The following is a 14,400-nucleotide window of genomic DNA, read 5'->3' as shown; positions in this document are numbered from 1 at the left end:
TTACTACCCAATGAATACGTTTCTACGGGTTTCCCGGAAGAAATTTATTTGCAAGCATAACTTAAGGCCGATTTAGCAGTGATGTCAGCAGCACTAAATAGACTTGAGATCTACTTAGACTTTTACATTACATACCTTCATGTTACGTCATTGTAGCAGCGCTAGCTGCTACCTTGTAAAAACCAAACCACGTCAAATAGTAACTAAAATTAGAAATGCGTTTCAATATGGCTGATGGCTAAACAAATGGCTAGCGACAAAAAAGTGTCATGTCCGAGAAACAACAAAGTCACATCTGTCGATAAAAATGCTAACTTTTATGAATAACTTGGAGGTTTTCTTGATTTAACGCTTACAACCTTTTCCAATAAAGCCTTTAATACTCGATCAGAGTTTGAATATCAATCTCTGTTCCATGTTTTTACCTTTTTCATATATTGCTTCTGATGATTGTGACTATTTTATAAGATTATGGTCACTTTTTACGTCAGCCTCATTTAAAACGACTTTGGTACTTACGCGTTACAGCGACCACACATAATTCTAACGAAACCACTTTTCTGCGTGCACTCGCAGACAATCAGCTTCTTTAATTCTAATTTAATCTTTAATATATAGAGGTGGTTAGGCTAGGTATTTAATACAGTGTGTTCTGATCGGCCGGTTTTCCATATTTTTCTGTTGTATTTTTCTTAGTCTTCACCAAAATATCATATTTTCATTATATTTTGGCATATTTCAGTAAGATAAACTTTAACTTCACCTCTTTGGTGTGGTCGCTATAACACGTAAAAATCATCATTTGTTGAAGCATTAAAGGTTTAGCGTAATTTAATCACTTAGTATGGAAAGTGACGTAATGTGAGAGCTGCTTAAATTAAAAGCATAAGTGACAACTAAGGCAGAAACAGTCATATATTGTGGACAAGAAAGAAGTTAAAGAATGCCTACTCAAGAATAAGCCTCATTATGTAAGTTCAAGTAAGATGCAAATTTATGCATTAAAGTATCAAAAATGAGACAGAAAGCGAATCAGAACAAAAGGTACAAATGTTCAGCGCTTAATATTTTGAATAAGCGAAAATGCTAGTCAGCGGTCTTTGTCGCTGATCTCAAGTCGTGCGATTCACGTAAATTATAAATTATTTCTGGATATGTCTCGTATTATGGTTTAGATCTTGTATACAGCATTTAATCGTCTAATTAACTTCAATGCATTTCTACTAGTGTCTGGTGATTTTCAGTAAGATAATAAAAATAGTGAAATCATTAAAAAACAATTATTAATGTTGCGACAGACAGTTATTTTTGGTCTAAAATGGCCATGACATAGTGTACTGAACTTCAGCAGAATTAGAGTATGGTACCGACAAACCGAAATGGTGATTTAAAAAAAACATGAATAGTACAAAAGAAGAAACAAAATAAGTAATTTCAGGAAAAGCACGAACTAAAAATATCAAATAACCTCAGGTTTCACTCAATTCCTAATTGTTCTTGTAAAAGCAACTGGGACACGAATAAATCCACATGATGAATCGAAGAGAAGTTCAAGCTAAAGCGGCATTTTTAGGGTATACAAGATCGTATTCAAGTTTTAAATGGGCATAGGTCCATATGCTCTTTAAGTTTTAACAAATCTTTAGCCCCCGATATGCAACAATGCTGACAAAGGTAACAAATAATTTCTTAGACAACTGTGCCTTTCTATTTAAAGAATTTAACAAATAAAAATATAGAGAAAATGGTAGAATATTTTGAGACAAATCAATAGACAAAAAAGATCAAACTGCATGATAACAAGGAAATCTGAATAAAAGAAAAAAATGAAATAAATTAAGTTAAACAAAACATATAAAGAAAAGGAAAACGATAAACCAAACTCGCATCTTAAACTGCCAATATCACCATGCAAATAGCACGAATGCGCGCAACTGAATGGCAAGTTAGGTTGTATCAGGTACAATTTGAGTTTGGTAGTCTTTCTTGTTTGCTAATTTATAAGTTATTAATATGTGATTTTTGTTTATTGTTTTCTGTTTTCCTTTTCTTTATATGTTGTATTTAATTTAGCTTAATTCAGTTGTTTTGTTGATTAAGGCTTTTGAACGTAAAATCAAAACATTCTGATTTCTTTATTATCTTCTTTATATCTCTTATTATCTAAAATCTTTCTGATTTATTATCTACAGTTTGCTGTTTTTTTGTTGTTGTTGGGGGCCCCGGAGCTCCCCCAAGAAATTCTGAAGTACTTTGAAGTTCTGGCCGCTTCTTGTCTAAATTGTAAGCTAATTTTTATTGTCATTGTCCTCCCCCCTCCAAAGAAGAAATCCTGCTTAAGTGCCAGCTAAGCACATAGGTCAAGTAAACGTGAACTATTTAGCACAGTGAATGGAAAAATCTGCAGCCGCTGCTTTTCCATGATTGAATACACAAGTTCGAAAGAAATGAAAAGTTTTATGTCCTGTCCAAGTTAAAGTAATAAATCATTTAAGTCAATATCCTTACACGACCTTTCAGCTGTAAATTTTGACACAACAATTAGCTTATTGGCACCGGTTTACCGTCTTTTGTCTATTGTTTTCTCCTTTTTTTAATGTCCTTTTGCTTGTATCATCGGCGGATCTACAGAAAAAAACTTGGGGGGGGGGCGTATGTGACAGAGGCGCCAATAATTGACCAAATTGACAAGTTTATTTAAAATAAAATTAAAAAGAGAAAAAATATATGAGGCCAAAAGAAAAAACATTCGGGGCATGGTCCACCTAGTCCCCCCGGATCTACCCCTGGCTTGAGTTTCCTTTTTATATTGATATTATTTCTAAACAAACAGAAATAGTGTTGCAAGATGCTTGCTATGTGATGACACAGTCGTGGAAGTAAAAATTTGCCGACTGCACCCATGCGAAAATGCACTAAAGATGCAGTTTTTCAAAAAATGGGCTAACTTAAAGAAAACAACACGAAACCATCCCAAAAAAGAGTTTATATGGTAGAAAAGTGTCACATGTGGGAACGCTAGTTGCCACATGTCCCAGTGTCCCATGTGACAGATTCAGTAGTCTCAAATCTATCCGTTCACCAAGCCAGAATTGCGATATTACTTTGATTTTTTATTGGAGAAGGATCTAAATTCACAAAAAAATAGGAAAATTGTCCTTTTTTCAACTAAAATTCACCAAATTTTCAATCTAAAATAAACAAAACTATGTTCACTGAACTCCGAAAATCTAGTTCAGTATACGGATAGAGCTCAACCTTAGCTGTGGAATGACAGCCAAATTGTCATTTTCCGTTGACATATTAAAATTATGAGAAAGCAGAAAAATAAGACACCACATATTGCACAGAAAACACCAAGGGGTATCAAGGAGAAGGGTATGGGTTTAAGGCCACCCCTCCTAAAAAAAATTTCCGACTCGTAAACACTTAACAAAAATGCATAGAAGCAAATTCTTGATGCGTTTTCTTAAAGTTCTGTGCCCCCCGAAAAAAACCTCCCCAAACAAAAATTTGGAGGAAACACACACCTTCAGGCCATTCCTAAAACTGCGCAATAGCAGATTCTAGTATTAAATCTTAGTCTGCTTAAATTTTCCGACCAACTAGTAATAAAAATTGGTATCGTATTTTTTTAGAAATTGTGAATATTCATAATTACGCTAATAATAATTTGTGAATTATTCTCTGACTGGTAATATAAAATGTGGGTTTCAACGCAAAAAAAACGGTTGTAACTTTTTGTTTAATACTAATATCAAAAATTTAGGCACTCCCACATACTCCTCAAAATCAATATATAAAAACAAAGGGTGTATCCAGGATTTTTGTTCGGATATGCGCATTATTTTTGGTAGGGCGGGATTGGTATAATAAAATAAAATTTGAAACACATCAAAATTTTGTTTATACGCATTTCTGCTATGTTTTTACAAGTCAGAATTTTTTTTTAGCGGGGTTCAAACCCCACATCCCTTCTCCCCTGGATGTGACCTTGGACATAAATCCACCAAGGAGATGGACTATTGATATGAACCTTCGGTAAAGACAATTTTTTTTTACTCTACATTCTTACAAAGTGAAACATTACGATGATGAATAGGTTGACCATTCGCAGCTATTTCAAAATAGAAGCAAAAATATGAAGCTTTTGATGAAAGAAAAAAACAGACCTTTTCATCGAACTGTATTCATCCTTCGGATAAGTGCTTCAAATCAAACAAGTTCGTCGTTACTGCGGAGACTACTTTCTTAGGTTTTCTTTCAGTTTCAAATCTGTTATTTGAGCAGACGCTTTTACTCAAGGGGTCACCCACTTTGCCATTTCTTGTATACCACGTAGCGCACGCAACGCGAATCAGAAGTGTGCCGCACGTTGTGCGTAGTTTGCTAAGAGTTGCCCGTAGAGTTATGGCCTACCAGAACGATGTCATCTGTGCCGTAGCTAGTGAGGATCCAAGATACCCATCTGGGGGCGTTACCCCTCTCTTTTACAAACAGAAAAAGGGGAGAACCGAATTGGGCACTCGACGCTGTTTTGAAAAGACCTTGAAGAAATTCTAACACCATCATTGGAGAAAAATATAAAAATCAATAGAAGATATCCCTGACCATCAAACTAACGCGATATTCTTTGCTATTGAAACAATTACTTCAAGTGGCTGTACCTGCTTACACAAATTCCATTAACAAATCTTGTAGGCATGTTAGAAAAACTGTCCAGGGAGGGGTTTTGCTGTTGTAACTTTGCTATTGAAACAATTTCTTAAAGCGGCTGTATCTGACTATATGAAAACCATTAGTAAATCTTCCAGGCTTGTTAGAAGAACTATTAAGGGAGGGGGCTCTGCTATTGAAATAATTTCTTCAAGCGGCTTTAGTTGACTATATAAGAACCATTAATAAATCTTCCAGGCTTGTTAGACGAACTATCAAGGGAGGGGGCTTCGTTGTTGAAACCTTGCTATTGAGTGGCTGTATCTGCTACTACTACTACTACTACTACTACTATTACTACTACTACCAGCAAATCACCGCAGCATCAAGCCGCTTGAGGCCGACACAGCTACGCACGCTCCTCTTCCATCCCAATCTATTCAAAGCCTCCCTCTTTACACCCTCTCAGGAAGTCCCTATTTCCTTTAGATCTTTCTCTATCACATCCTCCCACCCAACCACTGACGACCTGCTTTCCGTTTTGCCCTAGATGTTTGGCCGAAAAGGAAAATCTTCGGCAATCTTCCTTCATTCGCAGAACGTGCCCTACCCATCTTAAACTTTCTTTTATTACAGCCCAAGAAAGCAGGATCGAACCACGCTTTTCGTACAACCTACCGTTTGAAATGCAGTCAGTCGGCCGGGTTCCCAAAATAATCCTTAGGCAATTTCTCTGGAAAACATCTAGGAAATCTTCGCCCGCTTTTTGGAGCGCCCTTGCTTCAGAGCCGAATTTGGCTACTGTCATCACTGTATCTGATTATACAAGTTCCATTAACAAACCGCCTATGTATGTTAGAAGAACCATCGACGGTTCTATTGAAATAATTTCTTCGAGTGGCCATATCTCATTTCACAGCTTCCATCAACAAATCTTCCAGATATGTTGGAAGGGATAGCGAAGGGGGGGGGAGTTGTTTTTCTCGGGATAATGGTGTCTGCTTCTTTTTTTCAGAATCTTCTCAATACAAGCAGTTTGCATACAAAATTCAATCCCTTGAATTTCCGATTGGTCATTTACAGTTTCGTAGCATCACTCTCGACGCCGGAAGCGTTTCGGCAGGAGCATTAAGTCAAGTTAAGTCAAGTGAGCTACAAGCGAAAAAAAGCCGAATCGGTGTTTCAGGTCAAATAAAATTAAAGCCAAATACGAATACTAAGCTTAAGATAAGTCACACATCAATAATAATAATGAACTAATAGTTTAAATAATAACTTAAGTAAAAAGCAAATGATAACGAGAAAAAAGCATAAGACCAAAAAAGAGTAAAACCTAAACAGTGAAACAAAAAACTAGTGCTAAATGGTGTCACAAAGGAGTAACTTACAAAAAACAGTTCGAAAAAGGTAAAAATAAAAAAGTGACAATAATAAGGGATTCTGTGTCAATATAGATTTCAGAAGAAGGAAGTCTCAATACTCGTCAGCAGTCGAAAAATGCCAATTTAAGATGTCACGATGTTCATTGTTGCTTTTCTGTATTTTTTAGAGGGGAGGGAATAAGAGAGTCTGAAACCTTAATTACTTTTTTTTCCAAATGTTGCAGTCTTTCTTATCGCTCCGCCACAAAAAAATGGCGAAAGACGAAAATAGGCGGTTCATACTACGGAAGCCCACAATTTCAAAGCCAGTGAAAACCAAAAAGGAATACAAATATTTCGGCCTTGGCCGTTACTTAGCCAACCTCAGTGTAAAAAGAGATGGACTGAATTTCCCAGAACAAAATACAAAAACAGACCTTACAAAGTAATCCTCATGTTTTTTTTCTGTGAAAGTGGCTCTTTATTTTGTTTTGGGTTGCGTTTCATCAATATCACTCTCATCAATATTTTCATTTGCACTGCGGACGGCCGAGCAAATGTTTCACCTGAAAAAAAAGTTGCCAGAAATTTAGTCTTTCTTTTCTTTGCCAGACTAGTTACTTGGAGGATCGTGTGAACTACACGTTCATTGTGGATGCTGAGGCATCATATATAGAAAAATATCCGTTAAAACAACATTTAGTCGAGCTGAGTATCAGTATACCCGATTTCATTATTACTTGTCTTTATTTAACATAATAAACAAAATATCAACCATTACAGATATAAATCACTACGCCAGGAAAAAAGATTTTTACCAAAGCATAGTGATTACTACATAAACACTCCTTAAAACATCCCAAAATAACAAATTAATGAAAAAAACAATCACCTTCTTCTTTAATCTCTTTATTAAATAGATAAAATTTAAAAACAGCGCCCAAAAAGATAGCGTCAAATCTAGAAATTAAGATGCAGCATTAGAAAAGAGTGACTAAATTTCACCAATTTATGCCATGTGCGAATATGTTCTATAGCAGTTACAAACTTCTGGAGAAAGTTTGCATTTTCTCTTGTTTTCAGTGGCTCCAATTACTCATCGTTCTTTTTCTTTCGTTGTCCCTTGTTTTTCCTTATTGTCATATTTAGCCAAATGTCCAACTAAATTTTATACGTTAGACCTGGAAAATAATATTTCTCCATAGTCGATTCATAAAACCTCGATATTCTTCCTGCTGAAGATCACAAGGGCCACAGAGGCAAATATCCTCTTAACTAACCCAAACTGTTAATCTGTTATCCCACTGTTTCTATTTACAATGCTTTGGGAAGCGATATTCAGACAGATATATTTATTGAAAGACTCACATATAATTTGTGGCAATCCTCTGCTGCAGTTACGAGAGAACTAAATGAACAATGAAAAAATTATAAAAAAGGGAAAGTAGATAGATCTTATACAATGCCCATGTTAGCCATTTATAAACTTGAACTCATATACAGTTGTGATTTATTTAACAGCTTTGCCAATGACAGTTTAAACTGAAGAGGAACCATACGGGCCCCCGTAGGTCTACTGGCATTGAACCAGACCATATAATATTAGTGGAAAAAAAATAAAACAATAGAAAATTACAACCTTCCCATTACTGATTCTTTGATTCTTCCTCCTCTTTTTCAGGTATTCAAAACTTATTGGTCAAAACAGCTGCTAGGCATGAGTGTTTACTTAGCTGAAGAACGAACTAATAGTGTCAGAAGCAGTCCCAGTATAGGGTTACCAACTGAGAGTTAGAGTAGAGTAAAGAGTTGCATGGTATAGGTCTGGGGAGAATATGGAAAACCCTCGATCGACAGAGATAACCATCCAAGAGCTACTGCTGAGGAGTTTTATGCCTTGGTTAGGTGATAAATAACTGGTCATAGTAGACCCAAACTAGTTGCTGGCTGAAGTGTGTGACTAAAATCTGCCGTCTCCAAGAAAAACTCATCCTCGCCACCTTCCAAGATCGATCTCACTGATCTGATGACAGCTAGAAATATTCTAAAGGTTTGGCTTCAGTAGCTTCTTAAGCTCCATTGGTGGAAGCAACTTTACACCAAGTTCAAAAATAGAGCTACCATGGTAGAGCTACTTAGAATTGGTAATGGCAGTTAATACCAAGTATCTCGGGAATGACTAGGGTAAAGGGGTATAGTCATAAGGGGGCTCAAATCAATCATTACAACCCATGGATCAGACAAATAAAGAGCAATTGCAAATACCAACTGAGTGTTATAATAGAGTTGTATGGGATGGGTCTGCGGAGAACATGGATAACTCTCGATGGGCAGAGAGAGTCCTCCAAGAGTTACTGTTGAGGAGGCTTATGGCTTGGCGATAATAACTGGTCATAGTAGGCCCAAACTAGTTGCTGTCTGAGGCGTGTAATTAAAATATGCGTGGATGAGTTCCAAGAGGAACTCATCCTCGCCATCCTCCGAGATTGATCTCCCTGATCAGATGGCAGGAGAGGCTTGCGCCTTCTTTAGAGGCTCATTTAGAGCAACTGTATTATTGACATTAACTAACTCCTCAAAACCTGGTATGGTCCTCTCTTGTTTCTACCTCCGATTAGTTATTAATTTATAATAAGAAGATGAGCGCCTCCTTTCCCTTAAGCTTGCATTTGCAGGTTGACCGAAATGAATACCAACAAAAATTCCTATCAAAAGTGTATTTGCAATTATGACACGTATGGATTATTGTGATAAAATTATGCCCTCATTCCCTTTTATATAGTAGCTTTAATGTAGTTTGTTTGAATGTGTGTGGGATAAGAGATAGGTGGCATAGTCTGAAATCGTATTTGTGGTCTGATAATTCTTGCCCTATTGATGTCATAGGCTTAACAGAGGTAGGGCTATTTGATAGTGAAAATTTTACAACTTATGATATGCATGATTGCTATTCATGTCCCTAGAATGGTAACAAAGTGTTCTGGGGGTACTTATTTATTTAAAACATCTGATATTGCATTTAGTAGGCGATCTGACCTTGAATCCTTGTTTCCATCAGTGGTGTCTAATAGTAGGACAGTTTATTCTCTTGTCATTGATCTGAACAGCCAGTTTGCATGTGATACTGTTTGTTTTGTAAGTCCCCTCCTTTTCCAATACATCTGTTCCGCGACTTGCGTGATCAGATTTCTGGTGTGGGGGCTTTTTCTAAAAACAGATTCGTGTTTTATGAGATTTCAATTGTAATATGTTAATTTCTGGATCAAGAGATGAATCTGACCATCTCTTTGATGTGGTTTCTTCTTTCGGGCTACTTCATTCAATTTTTTGTTCCTTCTCATGTTGACCCTATAAGAAATTTTGCCACTTTAATTGATAATATTTTCATTTCTCATTCTCCTAATTTAAAGTTCACTTCTGGTCTTGTTTTCACTGATCTATCTGGAATTATTGGGCCTTTCTACTATTTGAATCAAACTAATATTGCCGAATTTTGATCTATTATTATTTGGGTAAAAAGAGGCGTGTAACAGGAGCTAGCCACCCTACAATCTTTTTGGTTAATCTCAAGCATCACTAAACTTTGTTATTCCCGATCATACAAGCCCTCTTCTAATCTTCTAGGTTTGGTTTGATACGATTCGGCCTGGGAAAGAAAACACATAAGCCAGTATCTCTTCTAACAAAAAGTACAAAATCCTATATACTAGATAGAAAACAGAAGCTTGAAATTTCTACATTTGGGCTCTCTAATATGCTAAATTTTAACCTGCTTGATTTTTCGATGCTGTTTCCTGCTTTGTCAAAAATCAGTCGAATTTCCTCAGGCCCGTACTTTTTTATGAATAAATTTCATTTTTTAAATTTCGATTTCTATTGAGCCGAGTCGCTCTTTATTTACAGACCACCACCACAAAATTCTTGATATTTTTCTTATGGATTACATAAATTTTGGAGATGAATATTCAGCTGAACCACTAATGTGTCCTTAAACTAAGATGCTGTATATAAGCGTTCGATAGTTTTAAACTGATTGTATATCTCAAAATGCCCTAGATAACAGCTTGGACCTGTTTTTTTTTTTTTTTTATATATATTCCAAATTTATGGTTTTGTGGTAGTAAAAAGGGGAAAAATGACAAATTTGTTATGACATTTTGTTATTTAAAAATAACTAAATTTTAAGATTCTGCTGGAATGAGCTCCATCTTGATATCCTAAAACTAACATTACCATTACGATCACTCAAAGAAACAGCTAAAAAACGGCTGCATATCCCTAAGCATCTTTGTTGGGAAGAATATACAATTCATATCTTAAATGTGGATTAGATTTATGGCCTTTTCTGACAAACGGATTGTTTATCGACATAAAATACGATTTGAAATAGTAAAATATTTTACTAGTCCCTTTTATTTCCAAAGTTACCTGATCAACATTTTGAGATAGCCATTATAATTACTGTGGGGAGTAAGACTACGCCCTCAAGCCATGGGAAGACGCCTGTAAGCTATGAAATTTGTCCAATCTGTACGTATAGTATTTGTTACTGGTAAATATACAGACGCTTTCAGGGGGGAGGGATTTTTGTGCTTGGGGTGGGTTTCCTTGGTAGAATTTTTCACTGAGAGGGAAATTTCTGGGGGGGGGGGCATTTTCCATGGGAAATTCTGCTTGGGGAGACTTAAAAGAATTCCTGTTCGAAATTCTTTTTAATTGTCATACTTTCTTTTGCCAAAAATGTCTTGATGAAAAAAAAAAAAAAAAACACCTCGAAGAAACAAAAAATATCCCAAAGAAAAAATGTCTTGAGGAGGAAAAAATAAGGTATGCGTTTACATTGCACAAGTAAAGAAGCATATCGTCAAATATTAAGGTTGGGGCCCTTTGACAGTTATGTCTCGTAAACTATCACGTAAGACCCACATGTGTCCAATACGCCATCTTCAGTTACATCTGGGGGGTTCTCCACTTGATTAGCATTCCTAAGGGGAAAATATCGTGAAGAAGGGAAATCTCGAAGAAAAAAAAGGGAAAAAATCTTGAAAAAAAACATCTCAAAGAAACAAGTCTCGAAGAAAAAAGAAATCTTGAAGAAACTCTGCCATATATCCAGTTGCTGAAAAAGAAAACTTTGTTTGATGTAACTGTTTATGTTAATTTTTGCTCGTTGTGAGTTTTAACTATTATTTACTCTATTTCCCCTCGTTTTGGGTTTTAAGAACTTTTTTGAGCAAAAAAAGGCCTAAAATGAAAAAAATTGTTTGCCATCAATTAATAAGCAATTCGTCTAGAGTGCAGCTTTGATAAAGTCCATCTTGAAACAAACCTTTCTACACTCACTAGTTTCTGGGCTCTTTCTGTTGCTCCTGGGTACATAAGCGAACACCAGAGCTTATTTTGGCAAAATGATTTTAGACAAAAATGCTTGGAGACAAAGCTTTGCTGGATGAAAAGAAAAATGGTCTTTCTTTTATATTTTTTCTTTTTATATTTTCTCGTTGTAGAAACTACAACTATTAGGGTATTAGTCGTCTTGGTATTTGTGACGTTATTCAAATAAAAAATATTTTCTCAAATTAATTTAAGTCCCAAACGAATTTTGCCAAAGGCTTGACCTATCTAGATATTTTTTTTTATGAACAATTGTCTTATTAGGAAAAATATTGCTAAAGGAACAATAATCATAGAGTGAAGCTCGACCCCATGTATACAAAATATTATCGTAATTTTTCTGTCGCAATGTGTAGCATTTAATGCAAAACTACTGATAATCTGATGCTCACTTCACTGCTATCAAATGGGAATATCTTTGCCTAAAAGCTCAGAATCGACTGACTTGTCAAAACAAGCTTGTATTTGAAACTCCACCTACTTGTGCTAAAGGCTTTCAATCACCAGTGGTCTCTAATTTCAGTAAGTAGACGACTTATGAAAAACATCAACAAGGTTGGGAGGGAGCAAAGAATTTTTTCAAAGCAGTGACCTCGGTTGATTTCTTTAGACCAGAAAATGGGAGTATGTCAATTTTTGGAAACAAATACAGTGCTGTTTCGAAAAAAAACAATTACAGATACAAACACAATTATTACTTGTTTAATAAGATAGATAGATATACTTATTCGCAGTATCTGCACTAGTGAGTCATTACATTTCTAACCGTTGTCTTTGTGGGCCGTTAAATTGGTCTCTTAAAATTTTAAATAACATTTCGTTGATTCCTTGAAAACTGGCACACATTTTCCGTGACAAAATCTTAAAGCGTACTTGTATGATAAACCCCCTACCACTCAAGTTGTGCATTTAATGACGCATTATAGAACCGGTTTTTTTCGTTAGTTGCTTTTAGTTGCTTTCAGTTTTGCATGAGCCAGGGAAAAGAGAAGTGACAGAATATATGGAAAATATACAGTTTGGGCTATATATTTGCACATTAAGGGGTGGGGGTATAAATTATTTGGACAGTGTGAAGTTAGTAAACGACTCTTACTACATAATATGCAGAATAATTGTACCTAGAACGTAAGGCATACATAACCGCTATGCTTTACCCCCCTCCCCCACCTAATAGCCCATTTTTGAAATATATAGACCAATATACGGCCAAATATATACCCCAAATTTGTTTCTAAATTGTTATAATTTTTATCTTACTTTAGTGTATTTCATTAGGATTGAGCGTAGGCGAAACATATTAGAAGAATATTAGGTAGGGGGTATATCATACAAGTACCGCTTAAAGTATCAATAACATAGAAATACAGCCTTTTTGCCCTCCTACCTCCTCCTAAACCTATCTTAGATTCACACCTTAAAAGTGTGATTTCTAAGATTATCCTTTTGGTTATTTCAAAATTATGAAGTTTTTAGCACACTCCACGTTTTCGTCAGTGTTACAGCGTTGAAAATAGGTAACCAGAACAAATTAATTAAATTTGACAATGCTACATATTTTCAAACTATCTAGTGCCATTCATTTTAAGCTTTTGTTGCCGATTTCCACCCACATTTCTTCTTTTTTAAACGTGTTGCCTGATACTACATAACACTGCACATCTGCCTTTGGAGGTTATTTTCTCTAAGAATTGAATTCCCATTTTCCCCTAGTTTTGTAATATATATACGGTTATGTTAGCTTCCACTTAGTTAATTTAAACAATCAGATTCAATTTCACTATCCTTGGTATTTTAAAAATTAACAATCCACCACTGAAGAACGGGAAACGTTTTACATCTTCGCAAGTCAGGGGAAGAATATTTCTTTTCCGAAAAATTGAAAGGAAGAAAACAATTTGCAAGAAAGCTATTTACCTTTGACAAAGCTATTAGTGCTATCTAAATCCCCTGGAGGAAAGCCCGAGAAAGAATACTTTTAGTTTTTTCGTTCTAAATTTGGACAATAATAAAATCTAGCTCTAAATCGAAAGGGGTACTTTAGAAAGCGGGACTAATCCTGTTTTTTTCGTCTCTGGATTCACAGTCTTATCTCCCCCTATTGTTCAGTTATTTGGTTTTCACACATTCACTATTGCCTTGTTTTGGCTTGTCCGTCACTACTTAAATGCCTTCTAAGACCATACAGACTTTCCATTAGAAAGTCTGTAGAAAGATACTCAAAAGAAAGAAGCTGCAATGAAGACAGGTATACTTACCGCTTGGCAAAGTTAACGAGGATGATTTGGTGGGCCTCTATATAATAAGGTACGGATATTTGAAAAACTGAGTTGATACCTCCAAATCTGTTAAATAGTACGCCGCCTCAGTTTATTTATAGAATATTATGGTTTCTAGAGATTATGTCTACTGAATAAAAATCATAGTGGCCTACTGAGTAAATGCAGTGTATCATTTCAGTGTTTTCTGATGATGGCTGATGTAACTTTATGATATTTTTGCTTTCTTTCCTTGTGTACATGACCGTTTTTAGTAGTATGAAATATTAAATACTATTAATAGTTAAATACGGTGTTTCATCTAAGTGAATTCTGATGATCGCTGATGCAAGTTTCTGATATTTGTTGTCTTTTATTGTGTTCATGGCCGTATATTTGACTTTAAAATACACTTTATCTTATAGAAAAAGCGTATCTGATTCACTTTTAAATATCCAGAGCGGATATTTTGGAAATATGCCCAAGACATTTTTTCACCGACAATTGAGAACAAAAAATGAAATAAGAGAACAAAATAACAAAAATACAAAATCAAAAATGTTCCCCTTTTGTCAAACATAATGCTCACACCACAATCCCTGCAACCCTGAACAAAAGGAAAGTCATAAATAATGACCTAAAAGTCTGAGGTCTTGTGTTGTTGGGGTTTAGTTTCTGTTCTGAGCCTCTTCTGCACCAAGTAATAAAGGCTGTTGCACGGATATTGGTAG

At 35.5% G+C, this 14,400-nt stretch overlaps 1 protein-coding gene across 1 annotated transcript in view; it reads right to left on the bottom strand.

Annotated features, from left to right (window-relative positions):
• The window catches only part of LOC136037850 (leucine-rich repeat neuronal protein 1-like), a 31,698-nt gene extending 27,444 nt beyond the window's left edge, over positions 1 to 4,254 (bottom strand). Inside the window, exon 1 of the mRNA XM_065720695.1 lies at positions 4,173 to 4,254. Within this exon, the coding sequence (XP_065576767.1) occupies positions 4,173 to 4,180 (8 nt within the window). The 5' untranslated portion in view covers positions 4,181 to 4,254. The remainder of the gene's footprint in view (positions 1 to 4,172) is intronic.
• Between the last annotated feature and the right edge of the window lie 10,146 nt (positions 4,255 to 14,400).

Source organism: Artemia franciscana, chromosome 17 (assembly GCF_032884065.1).
Source record: "Artemia franciscana chromosome 17, ASM3288406v1, whole genome shotgun sequence".
NCBI lineage: Eukaryota > Metazoa > Arthropoda > Branchiopoda > Anostraca > Artemiidae > Artemia > Artemia franciscana.
Note: the sequence above shows the minus strand (reverse complement) of the source record. Positions and strands in the feature narration are given on the sequence as shown.